The sequence below is a fragment of the Corvus cornix genome, chromosome 8 (genome assembly GCF_000738735.6).
Source record: "Corvus cornix cornix isolate S_Up_H32 chromosome 8, ASM73873v5, whole genome shotgun sequence".
NCBI classification, from domain to species: Eukaryota; Metazoa; Chordata; class Aves; order Passeriformes; family Corvidae; genus Corvus; species Corvus cornix.
The window spans coordinates 18,474,206-18,501,008 of NC_046338.1; the positions used below are offsets into that span (position 1 = coordinate 18,474,206).

The 26,803-nt window shown below is 38.1% G+C and overlaps 1 protein-coding gene across 6 annotated transcripts in view; it reads right to left on the reverse strand.

Moving 5' to 3' along the window:
• The window catches only part of DPYD (dihydropyrimidine dehydrogenase), a 354,140-nt gene that overhangs the window by 294,666 nt on the left and 32,671 nt on the right, over nucleotides 1–26,803 (reverse strand). For 3 of the 6 annotated variants that reach the window (XM_039555944.1, XM_010409176.4, XM_039555947.1), the window contains exon 3: nucleotides 10,113–10,195. The exons of the other annotated variants lie outside the window; for them this stretch is intronic. In XM_039555944.1, the coding sequence (XP_039411878.1) occupies nucleotides 10,113–10,195 (83 nt within the window). The remainder of the gene's footprint in view (nucleotides 1–10,112; nucleotides 10,196–26,803) is intronic. 6 annotated transcript variants of the gene reach the window in all.

Sequence of the window (26,803 nt, forward strand, 5' to 3'; positions counted from 1 at the left end):
CACCTCTTACGTTTGTCTCACTCTGTAAGCAGCTTCTTTGTACAAATTGGTGCCTGGGATCGATCTTAACATTCCTCAGTCCTGGAGATGCTAAGATTTAGTAGCTTTGCCTTAGGCACTAGCAGTGAAAGCCTGTGGGTGGTGTCCTGATAGACCTAAAGTGGTCTAGGGCTTAAATGGCTGCCCATCAACTTTTCAACAGCAAGCTCCAATGAAACAGATTCCTATGTAAAGAATCTTTGTTCTGAAGAAATAAGGATGGAAAACTGTTTCTGTGAAATTTTGTATCCAATTAGCTAAATTTATGGTACTGATTCCAGTGTATCTTAACAACTGTCTTACTGAAAAAAGTCCAATACAATTTACAGTCTTACTTTCAATAAACAGGTTGATTCCACTAGAAAATTAAATTTAGATAATCTTTTCTTGGTCTCCCAAATAGCCTCAAGTAAATAAACAGAATTTAAATTCAAAGGTCTACAGGGGAAGAACAGATTAATTTTGATGGAAGGTAAATATCTTAGGGCACAGCTGGACCCACAGTTTAATCTCTGAAACACCCTCACCCCAACATACAACACATTTCTAGGAAAATGGATATTTGCTCTTACATCCAAAAACCACAACAGCCAGTATAATATAAAGTTAGAACTCTTGAGAGGCAGCAAAAAAAGTATCAGTATCTAATAATAGTCATTATAACCAAGGGGTTCTAAACACATGTCATGGTTTAACCCCAGCCAGCAACTAAGCCTCACCAAGCCACTCATTCATACCCTCCTGATGGAATAAGGAAGAGAATCAGAAGGGTAAAAGTGACAAACCTCACGGGTTGAGACGAAGACAGTTTAGTAGGTAAAGCAAAAGCTGCACATGCAAGCAAAGCAGAACAAGGCACTCATTCACTATGTCACACTGGCAGGCTAGCGTCTTGGGAAGAGACTAAACACCCTAACTCTGAATTTCCACCCGACCCTTCTTCTTCCCCCTCCCTATGGTCTGGGAATATCCATCCCTAGGATCATCTGGAGTCAGCTGTCCTGGCTTTGTTCCCTCCCATCTCCATGTGCACCCCCAGCCTCCTTGCTAGGGGGTAGGCTGAGGAACAGAAAAGGCCTTGACCCTGTGCAAGTGCTGCTCTGCAGTAACTGAAATATCCCTGTGTTATAAACACTGTTTTCAGCACAAATCCAAAACACAGCCCCAGAGCAGCTACTGTGAAGAAAGCTAACTTCTATCCCACCCAAATCAGCACACCACCATAATCAGAAAAGATAATAATTACCTGGCCACAATGAACATATAATGCAAGGACACACTACTACCTAATAATGCAATTTTGAATGAAGATAGTATTTCTTCCTCAAACCCTTAGCTTTGCTTTGTATCCTGAACTCCAAAGAGAATGTACTCAAAGACACCCATGGCAACAGAAAGTCCAAGGACAACACAAAGGAGGAAGAAAAGATTACACTTTTTCAGGCTTTTGAGAAGTACAGTAAATGTCTGAAAATAAACAAATACAGATATATGTAAAACAGCATTTGTAAAGACAGACTGGTTTCTGACTGTAGACAAAACAGTAGGAAATGGACTTCGTTAAATACATGTGGAATGTGTCAACAGGCTGGCTACAGATTAAACTAATGACTTCTAAATAAAACGGCATGAGCTTCAACATCTTCAACTAAAACATCTGACTTCTTTGCCAAAGCTGCAAGACACCCAGCTTCTGCGTACATCCTAGACTTTCATTATGGTTTAAAATGGTACAATACTCCTTCTACCTAAACCATCCAAAGCCCTGAAACATAAAATCAAGCATCAATCTACAAAAAGCCATGGCTCATGGCAAAACCATCAGCAAATTTTCTTCACTCGTATCTGTACTTTTTTCTTTTATTTATATTTCACGAACCAAAACCTTTTTTGAAGTGTATAGGCTGGTAATCCATATTGTATACATTCTCTCTGGCAATCCAGAGTATTTTTTCCTGAATGCTAATGGTAGCAAAGAACAAATTTCAGAAATATTTTAAAACTTTGCATTTTAAAAAGTAACAATGGGGGAACTCATGGAGTAAACTCAAAATTCTGCAGTGCAATTTTCTACTCTGTTTGCACACGAGTGGCTGTTAGTCACTGAAAGGTACGATGCTGCACCCCCTGCACACCACCTTTGGAGTCTTTGTGGTAATCCATCTGCCACAGTGGTTTTCAAAATCTCTTTCACCACCAACATCAGACATCATCTCCTGCAGTTTGTAAAAAAGCAAAATTTTGACTCTTATCCAATTCTTTTCTTTAAATCATAAAACTAAATGGTTCAAAACCAAAACCAGGCTCTCCTTGGCTGAAGTGACAAAAAGTGGAGGTTTTTTTCTCCTCTCTCCTCTGAAGTATTTCTTGGGAATTCTGTACACAAATACAGAAACTATGTACTTACCACACTCAGACTAGACCCGAAGCATATTTCAGTCACAGTAATATATACAAAAGAGCATATAAGAAACATACAAGATTTTATCAAAAATGTTCATGTAAGATGTTGCCTAAAGCACATTTTAGTATATCAAAAGTAGCAATTATAATGCAGTTTCCAAATCTATGAATATTATTTATTTTGCTGGTTTACTAGATTGCTTGCTTTTTGCTCACAATGCTTTTGTTCTATATCCATGTATGGGTTAGAAACACTACAAGGCATAATTCAATCCTCTCATGTAAAGTAACTGCAAATCTACATTGCCAATTGGAATAGCAAAAAAAATTCAATAGCCTTTCACATTTGCCATTCAGGAATATCATCTACTGACTATTTTAGGTCAGTAAAAGTTCTATTTGTCAGTTTATCCCTGCTAGGGGACTAAAGGAACATTTAAAGGAAAACAATCTAATTATCTTGATCCCCTCCCCTGTAACATCTAAATACACAAGCCGATCACTGGACCAGAATGAAAATTACAACTCATAAATTAAAAATAAGAAATTATATACAGTATTTTGAACAATGTATGTACAGCAATCAGCTGACAAACTTGGAAATTTATTTCAGTTTTAAAATTTCTGGGGAAGGTATTATGAAGCTGATATTCAACAGAACAGTCCATCTCACAGTCAAGCCCAAAACAAGGCACTTACTCATTTTCTTGATTATACTTGAAAAATATATATAAGGCAATGCAGTTACATTCTGTAGTGCACAAGTTAAGCATTATCACTAGTTTCACAAAATTTTCAGTGAGTTATACCTGACACTTGAAACAATGGTCTTGACATGTATCAGAACCTTCTTTTTCTTTTTAACTGCAAAATGAAATATGAAGTTCTGTAATTCTCCATAGAAATGACAAAGACAATAAAAGTTCTAATAATTATCACAAAAATAATTACATTAATGTCATGCATTCCTATACATGCTTGGTGTTGCAGCTTCTGTCTATAGACAGAAATTACTGCATCGTGGCCAGATCTGAGCAATTCATCCCAGGCACTGTTAGGCTCTCAGAGGGTGGCTAGTGGGTGACTCAGAAGTTAGTTAGCCAAAAAAGAGCATGGTAAAATTGCATGAACACAGCTTAACAGTACCTTGTTAATGCAACTAAACAGCTTCTACCACATAAGCAGCTTGTTTAGTCATTGCTATCCCTATCCAGGGCAGCCTTGCACTGCGAAGGCATATGGCTAACGCTTGGTCAATGCAAGTGATGTTGGCAATCTGTTTGATCTGTAATGTAAACTAAGAATGATAGTGAAGTTCTGATTTCAAAATAGCAATCCAAATTGAACTCATATTAGCCACATGGGTCTTTACAATGGAAGTACTACTAAAAGTTCTCAAGTGCTTTAACATTCGGTGTGCATTTCTATGCAACACCAAACGTGACTAGAAACACCCGCAGTCTGCAGCATCTCCTCATCTCCATATGCTATTAATAATATGGTAAATTTATAAAATTGTGAAGATGCATATATAGAAAATAAATTCCAAGGGGAGCAAGTTTAACATTCCCTAAACTCCACAGTTTTGTGGGATTCTTTGTTTTCGGTCTGAAAACACCTTTGTAGTTAATTTTTTAAAGGAATATCTCTAAGCCTAATGCAGTCAAAATAAGGGTCTAAATCAATAAGCCAATCAGGGGTTTACCTAATTAATATGTCCTCTGTGGCAGGCGGTGTTTGTTTCTTGGTGCTGAGATAGATATATCAGAGGAACATGAGCTGGTCACCCAAGAAGCAAAGTGTTGTTGCAGTTTGGAAGCAGCACAACATTTTTGTTAAATATTGAAGAAGCAATCACTTGCTTTTCCCCAAAAAGCATGCCCCAGGCAGCATTCAAGTGATCGCACTGGAGATAAATGTAAATACAGAAGGTAGAAGAGAAACTTGGACTTACTCTCTCAGTCCCAAACAAACACACTAACACAAGGCTAGTGGCTACTTTCATAAAATCATTAAGTTTGGAAAACATCTCCGAGATCATCAAGTCCAACCTTTGACCAAACACCACCTTGTCAACTAAACCACAGCACTAAGTACCACATCCAGTTGTTCCTTAAACATTTCCAGGGATTGTGATTCCTCCACCTTCCTGAGCAGCCTGTTCCAAAGCTTGACCACACTTTCAGTGGAAAAAATTCTTCTTGATGACCAACCTGAACCTTCCCTGGCACAGCTTGAGGGAATGCCCTCTTGTCCTGTCACTGTTTGCCCGGGAGAAAAGGCCAACCCCCATCTTGCTGTGCCCTCCTTTCAGGCAGTTGTAGAGAATGGTAAATTCTCCCCTGAGCCTCCTCCAGACTAAACCCCGGCTCCCTCAGCCGCTCCTCACAGGACTCACTCTCCAGACCCTTCCCCAGCTCCGCTGCCCTTTTCCGGACTCGCCCCAGCCCCTCAATGTCTTCCTCGAGGTGATGGGCCCAGAACTGGACACAGCACTCGAGGTGTGGCCTCACCAGTGCCCAGTACAGGGGAACAATTCCTGCCCTGGTCCTGCTGGCCACAATATTGCTGATACAGGCCAGGATGCCACTGGCTCATGTTCAGCTGCTGTTTACCAGCACCCCCAGGCTTCTTCCCACTGGGCAGCTTTCCAGACACTCTTTCCCAGTCCAGCAGCACTGCAGGGGTTGATGTGACCCAAGCACAGGATCTGACACTTCACCTTATAGAACCTTACACCATTGACCTCAGCTCAACAATCCAGCCTGGCCACATTCCTCTGCAGAGCCTTCCTGTCCTCCAGCAGATCAACGTTCCCATCCAACTTGGGGTCTCTTGCAAACTTACTGTGGGTGCACTTTATCCCCTTGACCAGATCATCTATAAAGGTAATAAACAGGACTGGGCCCAGTACTGATCCCTGGGGGACACCACTGGTGACTCGCTGCCCACTGGATGCAGCAGCATTCCCCAACACTTTCTGGGCTCAGCTGTCCAGCCAGTTCTTAACCCAGCAAAGGGTACACCTGTCCAAGCCGTGGGCTTCCAGCTTCCCCAGGAGAATGCTGTGGAAGACAGTCTTGAAGGCTTTACTGAAGTAAAGAACTTTGGAATACCGGAATTTGCTTCAAAGACTCCCACCTTCCCAGAACACAAAGGATTTCTTTGAACAGACAATCTCTTGAGACCTGGATCAGGAATCCAGAAGCCTTTACTTCTCTTAATTCACCTTCCCTTTCAGTTTACCTGAGACTGGTCCCATCTCCCAGAACAATACAGGAAAGCAAAAATACATTTAACATGACATTTTCATTGCCCTTATTACCTTACACTTCATGTCTGTGTTTCTCTAACTTTAGAGCTCTATGACGCATTTTAAAATGGGAAAACCAAGTTGCCTGACTCAGAACCGAAATATGAACCCATATTTGCCACAGCTCAGGCCAAAGCCCAAACAAGTTGGTTACTACGTATTTTTTAGTTTGCACTGCAGACTTGTTTTGTTTACGTGTTTAAAATCCCAGCTTTTACTCTGCAAACTAATGAATACTTGCGAAACCTTGGAACTTCTTACACTGCAATTTTCTTGGGTTTTGCCCAGTCATAGAAACTATTTGTCAAATACATCTGAGAGTCTAGACCATATTAAAAGAAGCCTGATTATTACTAACCCCAGCTTGCACAGTTGTCAAGACAACAGTGAATATCATCATTAACAGAAACTGTTTCTAGCAAACTGGAAATCACAGTTGAAGCTTCACTCCCTTGTTCATATTATCCGAAACCATATGCAAATATATGAATGCAAAAGAAAATTCTAAATGAACTTCGGTATCTTTTATACTGATTCAAACAGATAAGCAAACTTTCTCTTTCCTTTCCCATTTCAAAGTACAAATAAATATGTTTAAATTTTCCTTTAATAACAAGAAGACTATACAAAAATACTCAGCTTTAATTTTCACTTGCAAAGCTTTCACACATACTCAGTCAGTGTTCACAAGACAGACCATATCCATATCCACCTACGAGTAGGATCCATTTACATATTAACACCTCACCAGCCTCGCTGATTGCTCACCGCCTTAACCCACCATGGTGGCTTACCAACTCAGTTGATAAGTAAGCAATTGCAACACTAGATTCAGAAGGTTTCATTTGAAACACTATGGCTGAGTTTGTCTGACACCAGGCTCATCATATGTACACTAGACACAGGTCTAAAACACATGGTAACATACATGCAGTGTTCAAAAGCAATCTACCACCTGCTGAGTGGTGACACTACAGAGGGACCTGGACAGGCTGGAGGAACAGGCCTACAGAAACCACAATAAAAAAAAAAAAAAAAAAAAAGAGAGAGAGAGACTTTGGATTTCTGCCACACTTCTCCTAAAAGTTACTTTATAATTTGAGGAGGCAGGGGCTTCATTATTGTGTTTGCTTAATTTTAAGACTCCTCAAGACTACTGTACCCTACTTACCCAGAGGAATGCTTACTGTAGCACTCCACATTCTGGTTTCACCACGTATGAAAAGACTACCAGTGGCAGCACTCAGCTACACCACTTCCTCCTCCTCAAATACTTGTCTCCTCATAGCGGACAAACCAGTCTAAAAGCTCCTTTAAAATTCTAGATGAAGCTTTACTGATGATTTAAATCCAGATTTTTCTCAGTGATTACATATTAAAAACAAATTGAGCTTTGTTTAACAAAAGCTCAGTGCTCTTAGGCAACCTGACATTATAGGTATATAGCTGTATTTTTCTACCCAGTTACTACATAAAATACTCAATTAATTTATCGTATACACATTCAAGGTAAGCAAAGCAACAGTCTGTCCATTTATAAACTCCAATTCAAAAAACTAATGGATTTTTATTGTTTACTTCAGCTTTGCAGCTGCATTAAAGTATAGTAATAAATAAAACATTTGGAGTACATTAACAAAATAAGCAAAACATTAACCAAATTGAATGCTTTATGGTTTTATGTGCAATCACAAGTAAATCAAATTCTTACAATACCACTCTCTATATACTGAATAATGGCAAACTACTATCAGCTCATTATCTCATTCAAAATCTAAAATAAATGTGAAGTAGAAGTAGAGAAAGTTCATAGGCTTTGTGATAATTTCAAAACCCTTCAGAAAGTTTATTTTGCATACATCTATATACATAAACAAGAAAGATAATTTTCATGTAATCCTTAATTTGAATACTGAAGAGCTGGAAACAGAACAAGACCCCTCTTGGATATTAGTATTTGTTTATGCAGAGCACAGTGATACTCATAGACTAGAAGTGTACTGAAACCCGTACTAAATTGACCATTTTTCTCAAAGATGAAGTTAAAATGGAAGGTCTCGTTCCAAACAGGAGCACTGGGGGAAAAGGTTCATTGTATTTCTCATCTGGCAGACCAGTAGTACCACTCTGGGAAATCAAAGAGGGTTTGGGCAGACTGCCCACTCAACTTAAGGCTCATCTGAGATCCTCGTATATCCACTTAGCTATCCAACTAGGATTTTTTGTTGTTGTTGCTCTCATGCCCACATGATTTTAGTGCTTTTGTGCAATGTGCAACCCTCTCCACAAGCTTCCCTTACCAAAAGGAGGCAGGTACCTCATAATACTGAGGTCAGCCAATCTATGTCCTCCCATGCCTGGTCCAATGTCCACTCCTGTCATGAAAAGTGAACTTTAATCTATAAAAATGTACCACTTGAATTACATAGGTACAGATCATCTTGGGATCCAAACAGAAAAATGCAGCCACCCAGTAAATAAGGCGACAATTTAGCAGTTGAAAGAACTGTACAACCTAAAATAACATGTGTCTTTTACACACATTTAGAAAAATATGTACACCTAAATGGGTATACCTCTTTAAATTAACATTTTCCACCTTTCATGTGCCACTCGAGTGTGTTATAAAAACACACTACAGTATAAATTTAGTAAGTCAGGTATTTTCTTTATCTTAAAACAAAAAAGCAACTAAGGAAACAGCCAACCATTTAATACTGACTGCAATTAAGAGAATTCCAGCACTGCACAATATCTGTCACACTTCACAATCAATAACTATTTCTCAGAATGGCTAGCAGAAATAGCCAGGATACAAATTTATGAGATAGTAAAGCGCTTTTGCACAGAAAAGAATCACAAGAATCTTCTAAACAGTCTTTATAACACAAACATGACCTCTGAAATGCCAAAGCCCCCCTTGCTATTCAATGCTGATCACCAAAGAGCCTCCAGCTCCCAAATTTTTAAAATACTATCCCTGCCGAGTCATGTATCGCAAAACGTAGCAAACCTGAACACTGTTACAGGACAGCAGCAACTTGAAATCCAATTTGTTGGAAATACTGAAGGTAGCTTCATGTGCCAAAAATTCCCCAGATCTTTACTTTTAATCACTTTCCATTTATTACATGCAAGATTTAGGTACACAAATGACCGACCACACTGGGAGAAAACCCTAAACGTATGAAGCAAAACAAGCATAAAGCAAAAATCACAATTAGAAAGGTGAATGAATGCTGTTATTTTTACAGCACTGGTAGTTGAAATGTTCAGCATACTTGTAGGTAAGAATACCTTTTCAAATGGTCAGTGCATATGAGACAAGACCATCATGAGCATAAAGCCATAAAGTCAGAGTCGTGCAAATCAAGTCATTCACACACATCCATAATTTTTTTAAAGGGATTATGAACACAGTCAAAGCAAACAGGTGTATTTATTTTTTCAAGTAGATTCTTGGGGAGAGGTTGTTGTTGTTTTTACTTTTTATTGCACTGGTTCAAGTGTAAGAAGTTATTCTCATATCAGGCAAGTGAGATGAAGCACTATGTTTGCATCATTACATTTTACTATCCAATTTCAAAATCTTTAAAAGTGCAGCTTACTATAATTTTCTGATTCACAGACAATACTATAAATAACATCTTCCTGATTATTCGGTGAGTTACTTTAGAAAATCTGCCTTCAATTTCACTACCTTGCCGCATAGTAATCACTCCCTTTTTCAGACACTATAGCTGGCAAGTTTCTTTAGAGTCCTGTACCCAGATACTCTGCAGTGCAAGTAAGGATGGCAGATAATTCATCTTCTGACTAATTTTAGCCTCCTCTAATAAGTATTAAGTGCAACAATATGAGCATATTAAGCAAAATATACATCTCTATAACATATAATGGACCACACTGATTTTTACATTCCATTACCAAAACCAAAATCATGTAAATCGGGTGATAAAATCAGAGTACACAGGAACTACATAAATAAAAATCAAATTCAATTTAAAGCAAATACAGGTTTGTTCAAACACCATTGTACAATTCCTTTAACACTTACAGAATTTAGATGAACAATATTTTCATTCACTCACAGTTTAGTATAAATATAAAGCAAGGCACCCCCTAAGCATTTTAAATAACAAATTAAACATTTACATTTTTTACTGTGCAGTCAGGCTTAACATTTATGCAGCTTCAAAACCAAAGTACAGCCTCAAGGGAAGCCTCTCCACTGACAAATTAATACCTTAGAGAATAGAGCTGAATGGTGGCAATGAACTCATTTGTTCCCCCAATAATGAAGAATGACTCTTTCTTTACCACATCTGTGACTGTTGCTATGGTGACCCAGACTTACCTCATTGCTTCTCGAAGTGCTCCTCGCTCACTAAGAGTCGTGTGCTTGATGTCATCAAAATTATTTTCCAGTTTCTCACAGTTCTGCAACAAATGGACATAGCCATGTATAGGTCTTAAACAGTTCATTGTACATGTATTAACAGTATTCAACATCACGCAAACAAAACGGATTCATATTACGTTACCTCAAATTATGCATTCTGTTCTAATTACATGGGAGTCATTAAAAAGACATTGAGAACTCAGAATTAAAGTAAACATGAATCTTATTATATGGTCGTCATGGAAATCATCTTATAAATGTTCCATAATGAAATTTATAGAATTTTTACTTTTTTTTCTTTAATTTTTTTTCCCATTTATCTCTATGTGAGGCTACAATGCTACTATACACACAGACAGGAGAAGAGAAATCTAAATGACTGTTTTAGAATTATAATAAAAGTTATAAATTTTGTCCCAATATAATAGTGTTGTTGGAACAAACCAGTCATATTTCATTCCTATTTAATTTTTAAAACATAACAGAAATTGAAAAGATTGTTTACAAACACCTCAACCACAATGTTTTTTTTCAGATTAGAGTTCACCAATATTTCTAAAAGTAATATGAAACCAACAATTTTGTCACAATAAATGAATTAAAACTTTGATATATTCTGTAATTTATTACTAAATGTGTGACTGGTTTCATTACTTCAGAGCACTGATCCTTTTCTTCTGCTGCCACAAAGACAGTAAAATTGATTCAGAAGATGCTGGGAAGTGCGGTAATTTGTGTCTGTGCAAAGTGAATCTGAAATACCAGCGAACAAAAATTCTCTAATCATCTGCATCTTCCACAGGATTTTTATATTCTCTTGAGGCTTCATCAATACAGGAGGCTTTTAGGTTATCCCTGTCTTCCACAGCAACTTTCTCCAATACCAAAAGTTACCTCTGGGAGGCATAATTTTGCCATATGGGTGTAAAAGAAACAAGTTGCAAGCGGAACAGTTCCTATTGCTAACAACCTCAAAGGCAGGATTGTCAGGCTCTGTATGTAGCCATAATTTTCAAGAAATTATGGGCACTATTATTTGGTCACATTGCTTTCATAGTATTTAGTAAGTGAATTAATTTTTAAGACCACATCTTAAAACTAGTTACAATAAATACAGTAAGAGTTACCTATTGTATTTTCTTTTTTGCATTGATTCTTTATTTTTATAATTACATTCAATCTGAGGCTACGAAAGCATCACTGTAGAGGAAATTATTAGATTCTTGTAAATGACCTAGCAAGATATTTTAGCTTGTCCAATTAACATTTAAACGATCATTATTTTTAGATAAGATTACAGACCTTTTAATACAAAGTTTTAATGCTTTAATAATACATTTCTGAGCAGAAAATTTAACAGAGCTATACATATTTGGATCTTTTGACATCTTTTTTCTCCTTTGTAAAAAACTCCATATGTCACAGTAATTCTTGTCCCACGGTTAATGTGATTTTTTTTGCTTGTTTGTTTATATTATAATCAGTTGTCCTTTGCAAAGCAAAATCATACTCAAAGAGTCAAAGGGATTGCAAAATAAAGATATGGAAGCTATACAATGAAGTATTCCATTATTCAGATCAGCATACACTGACCTTCAGCTCCAAGCATGCACAGGCAGGCCATTCTTTTAAAATAGATAAAAGAAATCCAAATCAACAGTACTAATTATTGAAGGATCCTCGATGCATCAATACTAAGCTGAAAGTACCTATGCAAGCAAAATTAAACCTCCCATCCTCCAGGAAAATAGAAGCCAAAGGAAACATAATCTGGAAAATTGCTCCAAGAGCCAATGTTTTAACAATCCTGTTTCACCAGCACCTCAGGACAGGTTCAGAAAATCTGAGCATCACACAATTCATTCTTGACCTTGTGATATAAAGCATGTAAAAATGACAGACAATCCAAGGCACACAGATTTTTATCAAATACAACTATCTTGTCCCAAGATTGTACAAGTTAAAATAACTGTCCTGTCCATGTAGAAAATGCTGAAATGAGAAAATTCAGTTGATATTTCTTTGTCTATATAGACCATACTGTGTTAATTGGCTGAAAGACAACAAAGGTGGCCCATATCTAAAGAAAATGCTGTGATCATTTAGCCTTAAACAAAAATACTCCATGTCAACTATACACCCAATGCAAAAATGAACAGATAACCCAGAACAAAAAAAAAAAAAAACCTGAAAAAAAATTACACTCAAAGAATAGATGATGTACCAATTCACTTGGCAAGAAGATGAACTTATTTCTACCGTTTCTGAGAATTGTTTCTGCACAGAATCTTTCTCAACTACTTCAGCCAAATAGCTCTCATGCAAGGTACAGTAGTTGGAGAGTCACTAGGAGAAAATGTGCTAAAACCTGAGCCAGAAGCAAACTCATGAAAGAAAATGACCTCACAGGACCATGTCATCAGTTACTGCATACATACTGAACAGGAGAGTACGCAAATGCTGATCACACCCACGGCTTTTCCACTCATCCAAGCATGCCTGATCCTCTCAGAGGAAGCAGAAAAGGGTGTCTGAAATAACAAATGCAGGCATAGCTACAGGTGCATAGATGGCACTTCATGTGTCTGAGTATCAGTTCACATGCGGTACTTGTAGATCATCCAAAAGGATATCAGTTTCTGAGAAAGGCTACCAATACCAGTGAAATTGTAAGCATGAGAGTACTCTGAAAAATATGTCTGGGAAATGAGGAAATTTCAGTAGACCATGACCAGGGTGAGCTTTACATTCTGAAGTATTAAATCAGTAGCAAAATTTGAGCTCATTTGATTATCCATGCTATCAAATAACTCATATGTATAAACATATTGCATAGGGCAGTATATCGTGGCCCACAATATTTCACAGACTTAAGTATAATGAGCAATTCAAGTCCAAGGTGTTTCATTTTGAGCAGCAGCTAAAGTAAAAAAATCAAATTGCAAGCAGTGAAAAAATTGCTTTTGGTGGCTCACTGCCAAGTGATTTTTTTGTGGATATAGATACAGTCTAGAAGTTTTAACTCTATGATTCAATAATTATACAGCAATCTATATGTTATCCCTTTTGGTAGATCTATAGTTCTGTATGACACTAAATTAAATATCACCCTTGAGAAGTCTGGGAGGAAAAGTAAGTACAGAGTTGCAATTAGGGACATGGTCATCATAAGTTGAAATACCATTACATGTAAAAATGCCACTGAAGTCTAAATGCTGCTTCTTATAGGATTCTAGGATAAATACTTAGAATTTTTTTAGTGTAACAAAAAGCAAGAGTGGGAAGCAAGTATTTATATTTTATATATAAATAAATGGCTTATTTATCATATGAGATCTTAAGCTTCATGACTAGTTAAAAATGGAGATGTAGGCTGGATATCCACAACTATCTGTGGCATCACACACAGCATACTGGTAAAATGTATAATCAGAAATGAGAAAGATGAATAATGAGTGTATCTTCGAAGATGAGAAAGAAGGAAGATTAATGAACAAGTTGAAAAGCTTTTCCTCTCATAACCACAAAAATACAACTTCTTCCTGCTATAATTTATTTTTGTTAATAAAATAAACTCCAAGCTCTGGGAGCAAAGACTATGTGCTCACAGTTCTGTATTTGCAGTTAAGTGACAAGGCCAAAATACTCTGACTGAAGTAACAATCTAGCTCAAGTAAGAATAGAAATAAAGAAACCCTCTAGTTTTAAATAAAAACCTCGGATCGTCTGGCAAAAGTGAAGTTACACTTTTTAAAACCCATCTCTCAACATTCATCATCTTAGGTTTCTTGCATATGTTTCTGTCTTATATGAAAAAGCTTTCTTTGTTGACTTATTGGAAAAGCAATTCTTCATTTGGCCCCTTGGGTCAAATGAAGAACTTTGCAGAAGTAGCTCAGAAACCAACTGCAGCCTATTGCCTGGTGTCACCAGTGAGTATCTCCTAAACCACGAAAGCACTTCTGCCTCTGCTCTGCCACAACAGAAGCAAGAGTCATGAGAAGACCATAACTCAAACTTGCTCATTCTGTGATACAGTAGGGCTAAATATGACCCCACTTCCACTGAAATCAACCGTAACTCCTCTAACCATCAAAACAAGAGTGAGATCACACTAAGCCATATCCTGCTACTTTAAATCTATCCTGAAATACTTCACAGAAGACTTTCAAAATTACAGATAATGTCTCTACACACATTTTGAGATAGTTGAGAAATAACATCTTTTGTACTGACAACAGCATAAGACCTATTCTAAGGCAGCCTGCACCACTGAAGTAGATCTCTTATCCTTGTTGATACACTGCCAAATTAAAAGCCGTACTTGAAATACCATCTCTCTCATCTGTGAAAAAGGTTTTTAAGGTAAGTACTAGGCTTGCTGAATTCTTGGAATTTGTTGCTTCCGCATGGTTTTAGAACGTTTTCTTAGCTTGAGTAAATCTCACATTTTTAATGTCAAACATTCTGTGTATTGAACATAAGGAATGTACAGTAATTGAAAGACAGAACAGCTCTCAACTGTACAATTTTTTATTTACTGTTTCCTACTGTTTATGCAGACAAATTTAATTTATTAAGTGTATTTGTACCTAGATTTCTGAGTCCTTAGAATGAAACAACCTGGTCCAAATTCTGCAGGATTTAGTAGCTCTGATATTTTAACTCATTATGTTTAAGGAGGTAGGTTCCAACAACAGATTACCAAAACTGTTGGGGACCTATAGAATCTACTGTAAATACCTACATCCCGTACAGATTCAGCAAGAACATTCTCAAGTTTTGGTTCAAAAAGTCCCTAAAACTTCAAGTTCCACACATGCTACAAGGGTGACCACATTAGCTAGCTCTTTTGAAAATGTTAGCCATACTGCAGAAGTGATCTCCTTTAACAAAATTGTAACAAAATTTGTTGTACTTTCAGGGGACTTGGTAAAAAAGTGTAGAGAGCTGCTTTTTGTATTGATCTTCTTATCGATATATATGAAATCTTAACACAAGTAATTCCTTATTCTAGAAATGTGAATTATTTCATCAGCAGAAAACTTCAGAAATAACTAACTTGTGTTTTATAAACCTAAAGCAACACTATAATAGTAATTTAAACTGTAATATATTGCTGCAAGGATAATTATTAAGGGAAAACACAGCTGACATTTTCTGATTTATGCACACAATCAGAGATGGAGTCCAAGGACTGTGACATAATTATCTTCATGCTAACAATTTTTGTAAATCTCTTGACAGAATTTTAGCTAATTTTAAAATGCCTTCTGAAGATTAGCACTTAAAACTGTTGGGGAAAATAGCACAATTTATTAGCAAGGGTATAATTGTAAACCTTCCAAATACTCATTGTGAATATCATTTAGACAGTAACTCCTGCTTTAGCAGCTGGTATATAAGACTCCAGTTTATGGAATCTTGAAACAACAGAGAGAGTAGAATCTAATTAAACGGGATTACATGCCAAAAAAAAATATTAAAAACAGACTAATAGTCAATTGTTATGAATTTGAAATAGCACATCTACTTCTTTTGATGTGAACTGTGCTTTATTTCAATGAAACCTAAATATTCTTAGCAGACTCCTCTCTTGATTTGGAACAGACTGTCTTTCTACACTGAAACAACACAAAAAGCTAAATGGTTCCATTGATCTTCTCTCACAGACTTAAGCACCCATCTGCTATAGGGTAAAATGACTTACAAATATTGCATTTATTTTAATGTTATTCAAGAGCCAATAGCTGTATTCCATACAGGAAGCCTCCTGAAACTGTCTTCATACTGAGCAACTAAACAAAACTGATGCTATTTGCCAGAGGGCCCTACCTTAAGAGCAGTCTTAAAAACTAAACACATAAAAGGACTGTTTGATGCTATCTGTAACATATGATGATCTTTTCAATATCTGCTTACTAAATTCCTTCTTCCTATTTGTTGTGACTCATTCTCAAGGGGTTCTTTTTCCAAAAAGGGGAAAAAAGCAGCTTAAAACTGCTAACTGACCAGCTGTTCACAAAGGAAAAACAGATCCTTTTAAAAATTTTTTAAATACACACATATTCCTAATATCTGCAGAAAGTATATTGAGCCCTCAGGTATTTACATAACATTTGACAGCATGCCATTCACAAAACATTCATTATAACAAATTTTCATTACATGATACAGCCATATTGGCCAGACAAGCTCTTAGAAAAATATAGATATTAGTACATCCAAAAAAGCAGAATTCCAACAGAAAACCAGCCTAAGTGGTAGGAATCAAATAAAAATCAATAGAAAAAATCATTGAATAGAATTGTGGGAGGCTTTAATCAATGCCTTATTAGCATAACCATGTTTGTTTTCTCAGAGGTTTTTTAGAGGTATATTAATTTAAGGCACTTATAAAAAAATAGCATGCACGCAAACTCAAGAACAAGTATCACATTTTCTCCACAAATGGGAATATACTGCTAATACAGGATTCATACCAGGAAATACTGATGCATGTGCTATTTTCTGAAACTGCAAGTGTGGTGTTTTGTTAATAATTACCAGAAATACTGTTAATGCAACTGGAAATTCTGAAGTGAAAGCAGAAATTTTGGATTTTTTTAACTCTTTCCAGTTTAAAATACGGCACATTTAATCCTTAAAGACGGGTAATCATATAGAAGTTAATTACTTGTTAAACATAGTTAACACTTTAGTTTGCAATTTTACTGGGGCTGTGAAAGATGTTCAGTTCTGAGATGGCATTCTGCTAACTTCCTTTTCATGCTGTTTCACGCACAAATTTCAAGTGGCAAATTTATCACAGCCTTCATGTTCACATAAGGGTATGGTATCTTGCTTGAATTCAACCTGCTGTTGTCAGAGCAGATGCAGACACCACGTGTTTTGGCAATGGGTAACACATCAGATAGTACTGATACAGGGAGGGTGAGAAAAAACATTCTGAAAGGACCAAGCATGTAACACAAAGAACAGTAGAGCAAGGAACTCTAAAGAATAAAGAGCTACAAAAGATATGCAAGAAACCAGAGGCACAGCTGGAAATAATAATGGAGCAGAGAACACAGGTGATGCCACTAACTAGACAGGACAATTTATAATGCTCCTTCTCTTGTGACTCAGCTTTAAAAGACAGAGAAAACTTTCAGGGAGGAAAAAAAATAAAAGGAAAACCTTTGCCTCTCTCACATTTTTCTTTCTCTTCTTAAAACAAATGTTAATCAGTAGATGAATGAGAAGACTTGGCAACAAGCTACTGGTCCCTCTGCATCTGAAGGGACACTTGTAAGACTGCTTCCCTTTATGGGATAGTGTTCTGTAGCAGGGAATAATATACATCATGTCTTAGAATATCAAAAGCTTCATCTAAATACAGTTTCTTTTTTAAAGTGGCTGTAGTCCTGCCTTTTTTCTCTTGGAGACCCTGGTATTCTCAACATGAATTTACAATCTAATTCTTTAAGAGCATGAAGTTTAAATAAAGAGACACAGGCTCTTCACAGAATTTCTAAATATACTATTTCTACTTGATAGTGAAAATATAACTAATGACTAAGAAAAAAAAACATCCCAAATGCTGTACTCCCTTCCCCTCCTATTACTTTCACATACCTCAACCCTGCTTGCTTTTCTCTTGGGATTCTTTACTCTGCTTAGGCAAATATTCCCTTGACTCATTGAGATTAAATAAAATGAGAGTATGCAGGTAAAGACCAGACTCATATTGAGAATTAACATTTACAGAGCTCATAACCTGGGAAAAAAGGAAGAATCTTTAAAAGGTAGGTAGAACTGTACTCCTAAGGAACAGATTATGTTCTTGACCTTCAACAAAGAGCATAAGGAAATACTCATACCCAAAAGCCCTTGCTCTTTTAGAACCCAAATGACCAAGAATTTAAGGAATTAACCCCACATATTTGAGAGAACTAACTTACAGGATACCTCTTATTTTTCATGCATAGATAAAGAATTATCAAATATAAAAGTTTTTTAAAAATTAAAGTTATAATTAAATGCTTAAACACCATCCTGAAACAGTATGGTCCTGTCTTATGTAGTGGAATAAAAGCAAATTATATATAACAGGCTTGCTTCCTCAACCCAAGATGCCACCTCTCATCTCTTACATGGCACATTTTATTGTCCAACAGCAGTATTTTTCAGACAGGCTACAACAAAACATTTTCTTTCATCTTGCTGTTGCCTCAATAGTAAAAAAAAAAAAGAAATAACAATTTTCCCAACAAGTTCTGCAGAAACTAATCTGCTTTAGCTATTTCTCATGGCTTCACATAAGATTCTTGCCAAAAAAACTGCATTTGGGTAGGGGAGAGTTAATTTTCTTCATAGCAGCTGCTCTGGGGCTGTGTTTTGGATTTCTGCTGAAAACAGTGTTGATAACACAGCGATATTTTACCTATTGCTGAGCAGCACTTACACAGCATCGAGACCCCAAGCGAGGAGGCTGGGAGTGCACAAGGAGTTGGGGAGAACACAGCCAGAACAGCTGACCCCAACTGACCATAGGGATATCCCAGATCATATGGAGTCATCATCAGCACATAAAGCTGGGGGAAGAAGAAGAAGGAAGGAGGTTCAGAGTGGTTACTCTTTGCAATATGGTTTAGTGGGCATGGTGGTATCTAGTTGAAGGTTGGAGCTGATCATCTTGGAGGTCTTTTCCAACTTTAATGATTCAGTGATTGGTGTTTGTCTTCCCAAGTCACCATTATGTGCAGCTTGGCCTTCCTGGACGTGACTGAACACCTGCCTGCCACGGGAAGTACTGAATGTATTCTTTGCTTTGCTTGCATGTGCAGCTTTTGCTTTACCTACTAAACTGTCTATGTCTCAACTCACAAGTTTTCTCACTTTTACCCTTCTGATTGTCTCTCCCATCCCACCAGGGGGGAGTGAGCAAGTGGCTGTGTGGTGCTTAGTTGCCAGCTGGGGTTAAGCCACAACAGCAAGGTCATACCAAGGTCCGTCTCTCCTGATCTTACAGATCACCTAGATTGTATCTATGGACAGTCATAGAAACATGTGCACTGCCCCCTTCCATGTGTGCTCCTAATTCTCCCCAATATCTAAAAGACTTACATAAAATAATATTTAATTCCCCCGGAAAGAGCCTGAAGAGTTGCTATATACAATGCCAACATCTGAGTAACTGGTCACAGTACCAAGGGATTAGACTCATATAGAGTGAACACTGTAGGATTTATGACTTCTGGGCTCCAAGCAACCCAATGTTTCTGGTCTGGCAGAAGGAGTGGGGGAAATCCTATTCTCTGCTTAGCTTAGCAGAAGAAAACAGCAACATGTGAAATACTTCACTGCTGTGACTAAAATGAGTCCACAAAAAATATTACTAAGATACCACCAGGTATCTGACCAGGTGAATTATGCAGAGAAGAGTATATACACTTCTATTCTGGCTTACCGTGTTATCTAAAATTAGGATTGCAGCATCAGTATCACATTGCTACTTAGGTAGCAATGAAACAAAGCAAAATATGAAATTGACACTAAATTTCCTCAGAGGAATAATTGGAAATATTCAGTTCACTTGAGAAGTATCTCTCCAAGTCAATGAAATAAGTATTAGGAAAAAGGCTGCAGACAGTAAACCACGACCCTTGTATCAAGACCTTGGTGCAGTTGGGTAACATGCTGGCATTTTGTTTCAGATTTTCCATCACTATCGTTGTTCATCAAAGCCTGAAGAATTATTTGACTTTAAATAATCTGAAGTTCATTCATGAACTATGGACACCAATATGAAAACACCCAACAAAATGTTACCTCAGCTCTTATGTTTTTAACTGTATGTTGACTCAGAAGTAACTGTAGATGACAGGAGATATGTCACGAGAAGATATATAAGTGAGTTGACAAATCACATATCTTTGGGGAAAAAAATTGGCTGTAATTTCTGCTCTATTTCCATTATCTTTGAGATTCAAAAGACATGTCCTTGTGCTGAGATGTCTACAAAAGCCAAGTATTTAAACACGTTATATATTAATTGCCATCTAAAATACCTAAATATGAGAGGAACATTTCCTATCTTTTTCTGTTTTCAAAATCCCATATGGAAAAATAAATTGAGAAAAGACTATTATAATTATAAGCATTCTTTACTGTGCTTAGCAGTGACTCGTATCTCATACCTTATTGCAAAAGATACAGTAACACAGAGACCTCAGACTCTGTAATATATATAGAGTCAGAAAAAACAAATGGAAGTGCAAACTGAAAAAAAAAAGGAAAGCAAGAATAAGAATGCAGAAAGAATCACAAAGCTGTTTAAGAGTCAACACAACTACCTCTTTTTAAGTATCATGCATCAAGCCAAGTTAGTCAAAACAAAAGCTTACACTCATTGCTAAGAAGGCGGAAAGTCAAGTCTCGGTGGGGAGGGTGTGGGAAAGGAACAACAAAGTAGGACAGTACAAACACTTAAAATGCTTTTTCCCTCTCAAAAAAATACTCAGAAAATCAGAGCTATGAGGCTATTACAATGGTTGCAGATCCTATGAAGTTACCACCATCTGCTGCGCCATCTATTTACAGACACACAGGCATAATCAAAAATTACGGAAAACTGCTCAAATGAGTGCAACCTTCTTTGAAGATACCATGCATGTTTAACAAGCTTTAGAATCTTCCAATAGAAATTTAAGAAAATAAGTAGTATGGACTTATCTTCTGTAAGAAACTATGGGAACAAGAACTTTCCTATACACAGAAATGAACAGGGTTTATGAGTAGCTACATCGTTCAGCAAGGCATCCAAAAGAGCATTAAGAGAATGCTGCTGTAATGCTTGTTTATTCACATGTAGCTTGAAAACAACATCCAGGATAAATATATTGCCTCAGGTCTCAGTCCCATTTACCAGGTTAGCGACAAGACCACTAAATACTCAATATCTCAGTATGGCACTATGCACTCTTCTAGTTCTGTGTTAGGGCCCTCCCCCCCTGCCATGGGGTCCTGGAGAGGGGCCCTGGGGGGGAGGCACGGTGTTTCCCTGCCCCTGGTCAGCCTCGTTCCCCATTGGTTGTTTTGTGTTCCCCTGCACGGGCAAGGACCCTCGGGTGCCGTGATTGCCTCAGGTCCTCTGCAGAGCCCCGGCCATGCGGCTGGAGAAATAAACATCTCTGAAACATCTATCAAGAATCAGTCCATATATATTCTTTTCCCTGGGCCTCTTTGTCTGATACACGTGTTGCCGTATCCGTACTGTAACAAATGGTGGTGAATGCCAGCAGAACGATCCCCAATCCCTAAGCTACTGATTTGTGAGTAAGCTCTAGAAACTCTGGATTTCTCCTCTTGTTTTTGTTTTGCTGTTCCATATCTAAACTATGGAGGAACTGTGGAAAGACTCATGGATCTCAGAGCCACATATGGACATTTATCTTAAACTTGGAAAGATTCTTGAACAACGATTTGTAAATTTTAGCTTAACTCAAGCTCAAAAGGAACTGAAACACTTCCTGGCATGGTTAAGAACTTTTTCTACATTTCTTGGGATCTGATTCTTACCAAAGACTTTTGGAAGACCGTTTGGACACAGTTAATTTCTGAGTTAAAATATATGCTGATGGAAGAATATTTTCGTGAATATTATTTAATTACCGAGACTGTTGAACAATGTCAGCTGTGTCCTTGCGAAGTTAAAACTGCTTCAGGGACCGTGAGAGCCAGGCCACGTGGACCGAGCGCTCTCTGAGCAGCAGCGAGGCAGTTCCCGCGCGCGGCAGAGCGACGTGAGCCGCAGTGTCAGCAGCGGAGCGAGGCTCGCCGGGAGCCCGCCCGGCCCCGCGTGGTGGAGCGAGCCCCATGAACACCTGACCAAGAGGAGTGGCGCGCAGGCAGCGGTGGCAGTGGAGCGGAGCTGCGCCCAGCTGAAACGTGCACTGGAGCAGGGCGTGGGGGAGTCATCGCTAGGGGGCCTGGCCGAGACGTGGGTGTGGCCCCAGGCAGCGGCAGCGCAGCTGAGAGCAGAGGCAGCGGAGCACAGAGAGCTGAGTGGCGCGGCCCAGCCCAGCCCGCGCGGCCCCAAATGCGACCCGGGGAAGAGCGCGCAGGCACGAGCAGCCCCAACAATTCCAACACAGGAGCGAGCGAAAGAGAAAGCAAAAACGCAGCGAGACAGAAAGCTGCAGCCACTCCGAAAAAAGAAAAAATCACCATAGCTAAGGTTTCAGGAATAGTAAAATGGTATAACGTTAAACAAAATTACGGTTTTATAACAAGATGTGACAACCAAGAAGACATATTAGTTCATAGAACTGCTATTAAAAAGAATAACCCTGAAAAATACATCCCAAGTGTAGGAAATGGGGAAGTTGTACAATTTGATATAGTGCAAGGAAAGAAGGGTTTACAAGCAGCAAATGTTACTGGGCCTGGAGGTATTCCCGTCAAAGGCAGCCATTATGCACAAAATTATAAACAATAACCATCCCAGCAACTTCCCTACCCACAACCTACTTTCCCCTTTTACCCTATACCCAATATGAACCCTTTCCTAAGTTTACCTCATCCCCAGTTTATTCCTAATCCGTTTTTCACCCCATGGCTTCCCTATACAATTCTCTTTCCCTACAACTCCTCTCCGATGCCGAGGGGGAGATGAAAAGGGGGAGGGAAGAAATTAAACCCTCTCCTACCTCAGTTTCCCCACAAAGCATGCCCGGAGAGTCCTGTCTCCCTTCTGTCAGCCTTAAGATGTTCCAGAGAATCTGTCTGGACATTTAAAGACTCAGGAGGATGACTTATTTTGTTTTGAAACTGTTCTTGTTATGTTTATCCAGTTGTTTTCAATGTTGAGTTCTAAATCTCTTTCTGTTAAAAATAAATGGGTGAAGTGTTGGGGTCCTCCCCCCCTGCCATGTAGCCCTGGGAGGGGGGCCCTGAGGGGAGGCACGGTGTTTCCCTGCCCCTGCTCAGCCTCGTTCCCCATTGTTTGTTTTGTGTTCCCCTGTGTGGGCAAGGACTCTCAGGTCCCGTGATTGCCACAGATCCTCGGCAGAGCCCCGGCCATGCGGCTGGAGAAATAAACATCTCTCTGAAACATCTCTCAAGAATCAGCCCATATATATTTCTTTTCCACGGGCCTCGTTGTTTGATACATTGTGTTGCAGTATCTGTACTGTAACAGTTCTGTGTCTCATTTACTATCTCCTGTAAGATTTTTACTCCTTTGGAAGCTTCCATGTCTCAATCCGGTTAGTTTTCTTCTCCCAAAACCTTATGGCCAGCCTTCAGGCTGCTGTATTCCCCTTCTTGTCAGTCTCTTGAAAATTGCTATGTTCAAGCTGAGGTGAACAATACAAGCATGCCCCAAAGCACTAGCCAAGCACCTTCCCAGCAATTCCCAAGCAATCAGGGCCATATGGAGCCAAGATATACCAGAAGAGAACTGCAATGCAAGACTCCTTGATTTGAATTTGGCTTAGCACTCTTTGGAAGAGTCTAATTCAGGTCCCACAAACACTGCTCAAGACATTTGGGCCAGGTAGCACAGCTCCTGAGCTAATTAAATGGGTCTCCCAGCCAGGCTGTCTCTGTCACAGAATTTTCCTCACATTGCTATGCTATTCAAGCCTATAAATGGCTCCAACTATTGCAAGTGAAGGCCTTTTAGTTCCCTGAACACTGCACAGGACAGATTGCCCCTGCTTATTCTGTTTAACTTGGAGAGTATGAACAACCCACTCCCTCTATGCAACCAGCGCTTAACCTAGCACCCTGAGTATAACCACACACATTTTTTCAATAAAATGCAATAACCTAGTTTTGAAACTGTTATTTCAAAACAGACAGACTGAATAATTTCTAAATAACACTGAAACTCTTACTTTAAATTATTTTTCCTCTCTGGGAAACATATTGGACTTATTAATCAGTCCCCAGCTCCTGAGTGTCACTGCTACTATTATATATGTGCAAATAGAGTAATAGGAATGAACAGGATGATGCAAATCAAAAAGAAACAAAAATCATCATTCTTTTAACATTACCAAATTTCTCCCTTTTCTTCTTGAAGTCATTTTTATCTCTGATTTTTAATTCTTATTCCTATGCAGCAGTTTCCCTGTTTCCCTTGTGTATACACTGTTTGAGCTTTCAATTTTTAATTTTTCTTCAATAGTGCCCTATCTTTTCTATTCTTCTTTTTTTTTTCATAACTTGGGCTTTTCTCTCCTACTCTTATTTCTTCATGCTTGTTTACTTTTTCTCCCCTAGTCCTTACTAATTATTTCATGTCTCTCGGTCATTTAATTATGTGTCATGGCTTTTGTTTTCTTACATTTTTATATTGCATTCCTTTATTCCACTCCTGCAGTTCTCTGATTTCTATGTGCTTGCTTAACTATTACCCAAATGGCTCCAAGCAGGACACACTCAAACTGAAGAATAAATAAATTAAAAGAAAAATACTATCTGTGGCCATGTGGTGTTGCTTAGCAACGCCCTGTACCTCTCCACAGCTTTTCTAGAGCCCTGGTGGCAACAGAGCTTTTCAGACTTATTGCTACAAATATATGCAAGATCCTTCTCACATTGTTTGTCCATTCACTGACAAATAAATGCAGAGGAAAACATAAATGAGAAAGAAAAACTCCAGAGAAAGCATCAGCAACAGCACAAGAAATGGCCACCTACTCCGATGCACGCTGCCCTCTTGTCTCTCATGTACTCTGTAAAACACATGCAACTTTTATGTTACTGCTGTTCACTAACACTACTGCTGTTACAATCTTTGAGAAACAAAATGTAAATAAGATTTCTTACGCAATTAAAATGTGTTAAATTCAACTGACTCTTAAATAGCTACTGTGGATGCATACCGGCTGAGATTCATTGGCTTCTTCTGAAAGACACTAAAGAAAATATAGTAGGTAGCCTCCAGATTGTGTAGGGTAGGAAAAATGGTCCAAGCATGGCCAAAAATATAGTGGAATTATAAAGAAAGTGAAGTTTGTTCCCAAAACATATCGAGTCAATATTAAAAGATTGTCAATATTTGTAATTTCTAATTGCTTCAGATGTGACAGAAGTGAAAGCAAAATGAATCCTCTCCCCCCCAACCCTTTTCTTTTAAATGCAGGTTTGTGGGCTCAGTCTTCAAAAGTTAGAACTAAACGCTTATTAAGTCCACACATCTCAAAGATTCAGCATTAGCTAGACTGAGTTTCAAAGATACTAAGCTAGTTTCACCGACAGTTGGTTTTTTTTGTTCCACAGCAGTGAAAGACTACTTTCAACAACCAACTACCTCTGAGAAATAAAGTGGATGAAATTATGCTTATTCAAGGCACTAAAACTTTAAGGATATTTGGAGCATTGGAAGAGGAGTCAAAAACTAGAAATGCTAAAACAAAATATAACTACATAATTTAGCTAAGGTCAAACCTATGATGAAGCCCCACAAAATGATGAAAATGTTAACATTGTATTTCTGAAGGGCATCAAAAATTGGTGTTGTTGCTTGGAAATTTTATATATAGCTAAATCGGCCTCAAGGCAATTTGATATCTGCATAGCAGAGCATCAGTAGCAAGTGAAAAGAAAGCAAATCAGAGAGCACATACATTAAAAAGGTACTTAACAGCATCAATTTACATCTATCAGCTACAACTTGTTACTTAGTCAAGACAGGCTGCAAATGAACCATATAGATAAACAAAAGGACAGAAACTAATATTCACAATTAACAATTGTGTAGACAATTAACCTCATTCCCAAAGTAATGCTTGTAAAAATAAAAGGCTGAAGTAAGTTACACAGAGTTGGCCAGAGAACACAGAAGAACCTATAGATCATGCAGACCATAAAACAGACACAGGCATTGCATAGTCAAGCACCTAAAGTGCCTAAAAAAGGTTTCAAAACTTTATTTGGCTCCTGCACATACATGCAGAAAACTCAGTTTTAATTATACAATCAGATGCTGTTTTACATAGAAGTGTTTCATGACTTAGAATATAGAACAGAGAGGGCTCACCTAATCATGAGCCTTTCAACATTTGGGCTTAGTGTGCAGCCTTGTTTACTGGCCACTGTTCAGATCCTTACTTGAAGGCAGAACTATTTTTCCCCATGAACATTTCAATGACACTCATCATTATGTATCTGCTGTGATTTAAAAGCAATTTATTCTACATACTATTAATTTTCCCTTTTAACAGGTAACAATCAGCATATTTGTGCTCAGGTACAAATACCTGAGCATGCTCAGACGCCACAGTCCAAAACATTAAAGCATACAGGAACTAGAAGTGTCAACTTGGACGATCACAGCTAACCTCTTGCTTTCACATTTAGTTCACATTCAGATTTTCTTACCCAGTTGATGGAACCATCACCCTCTGATCAGCTGGTATTTCTAAATCCTCTTCCAGCTTAATTCCAGCCATTAGGCTCCTAGTCATCCTCATCCTCAGCCCTTGGCTGTACAGCCTCCTAATTGCACTATTAAATTTATTCTTATCTTTTTTATTCTAAACTTCAGTGTCACATAGTTCTTTATGATGTTCTAGTCCCTTCTGTATTGACAGTGCCTGTCGACTTTCTTGTAACATGTTCCTAATATTTATGTCAAGCTCATTAATGAAAAT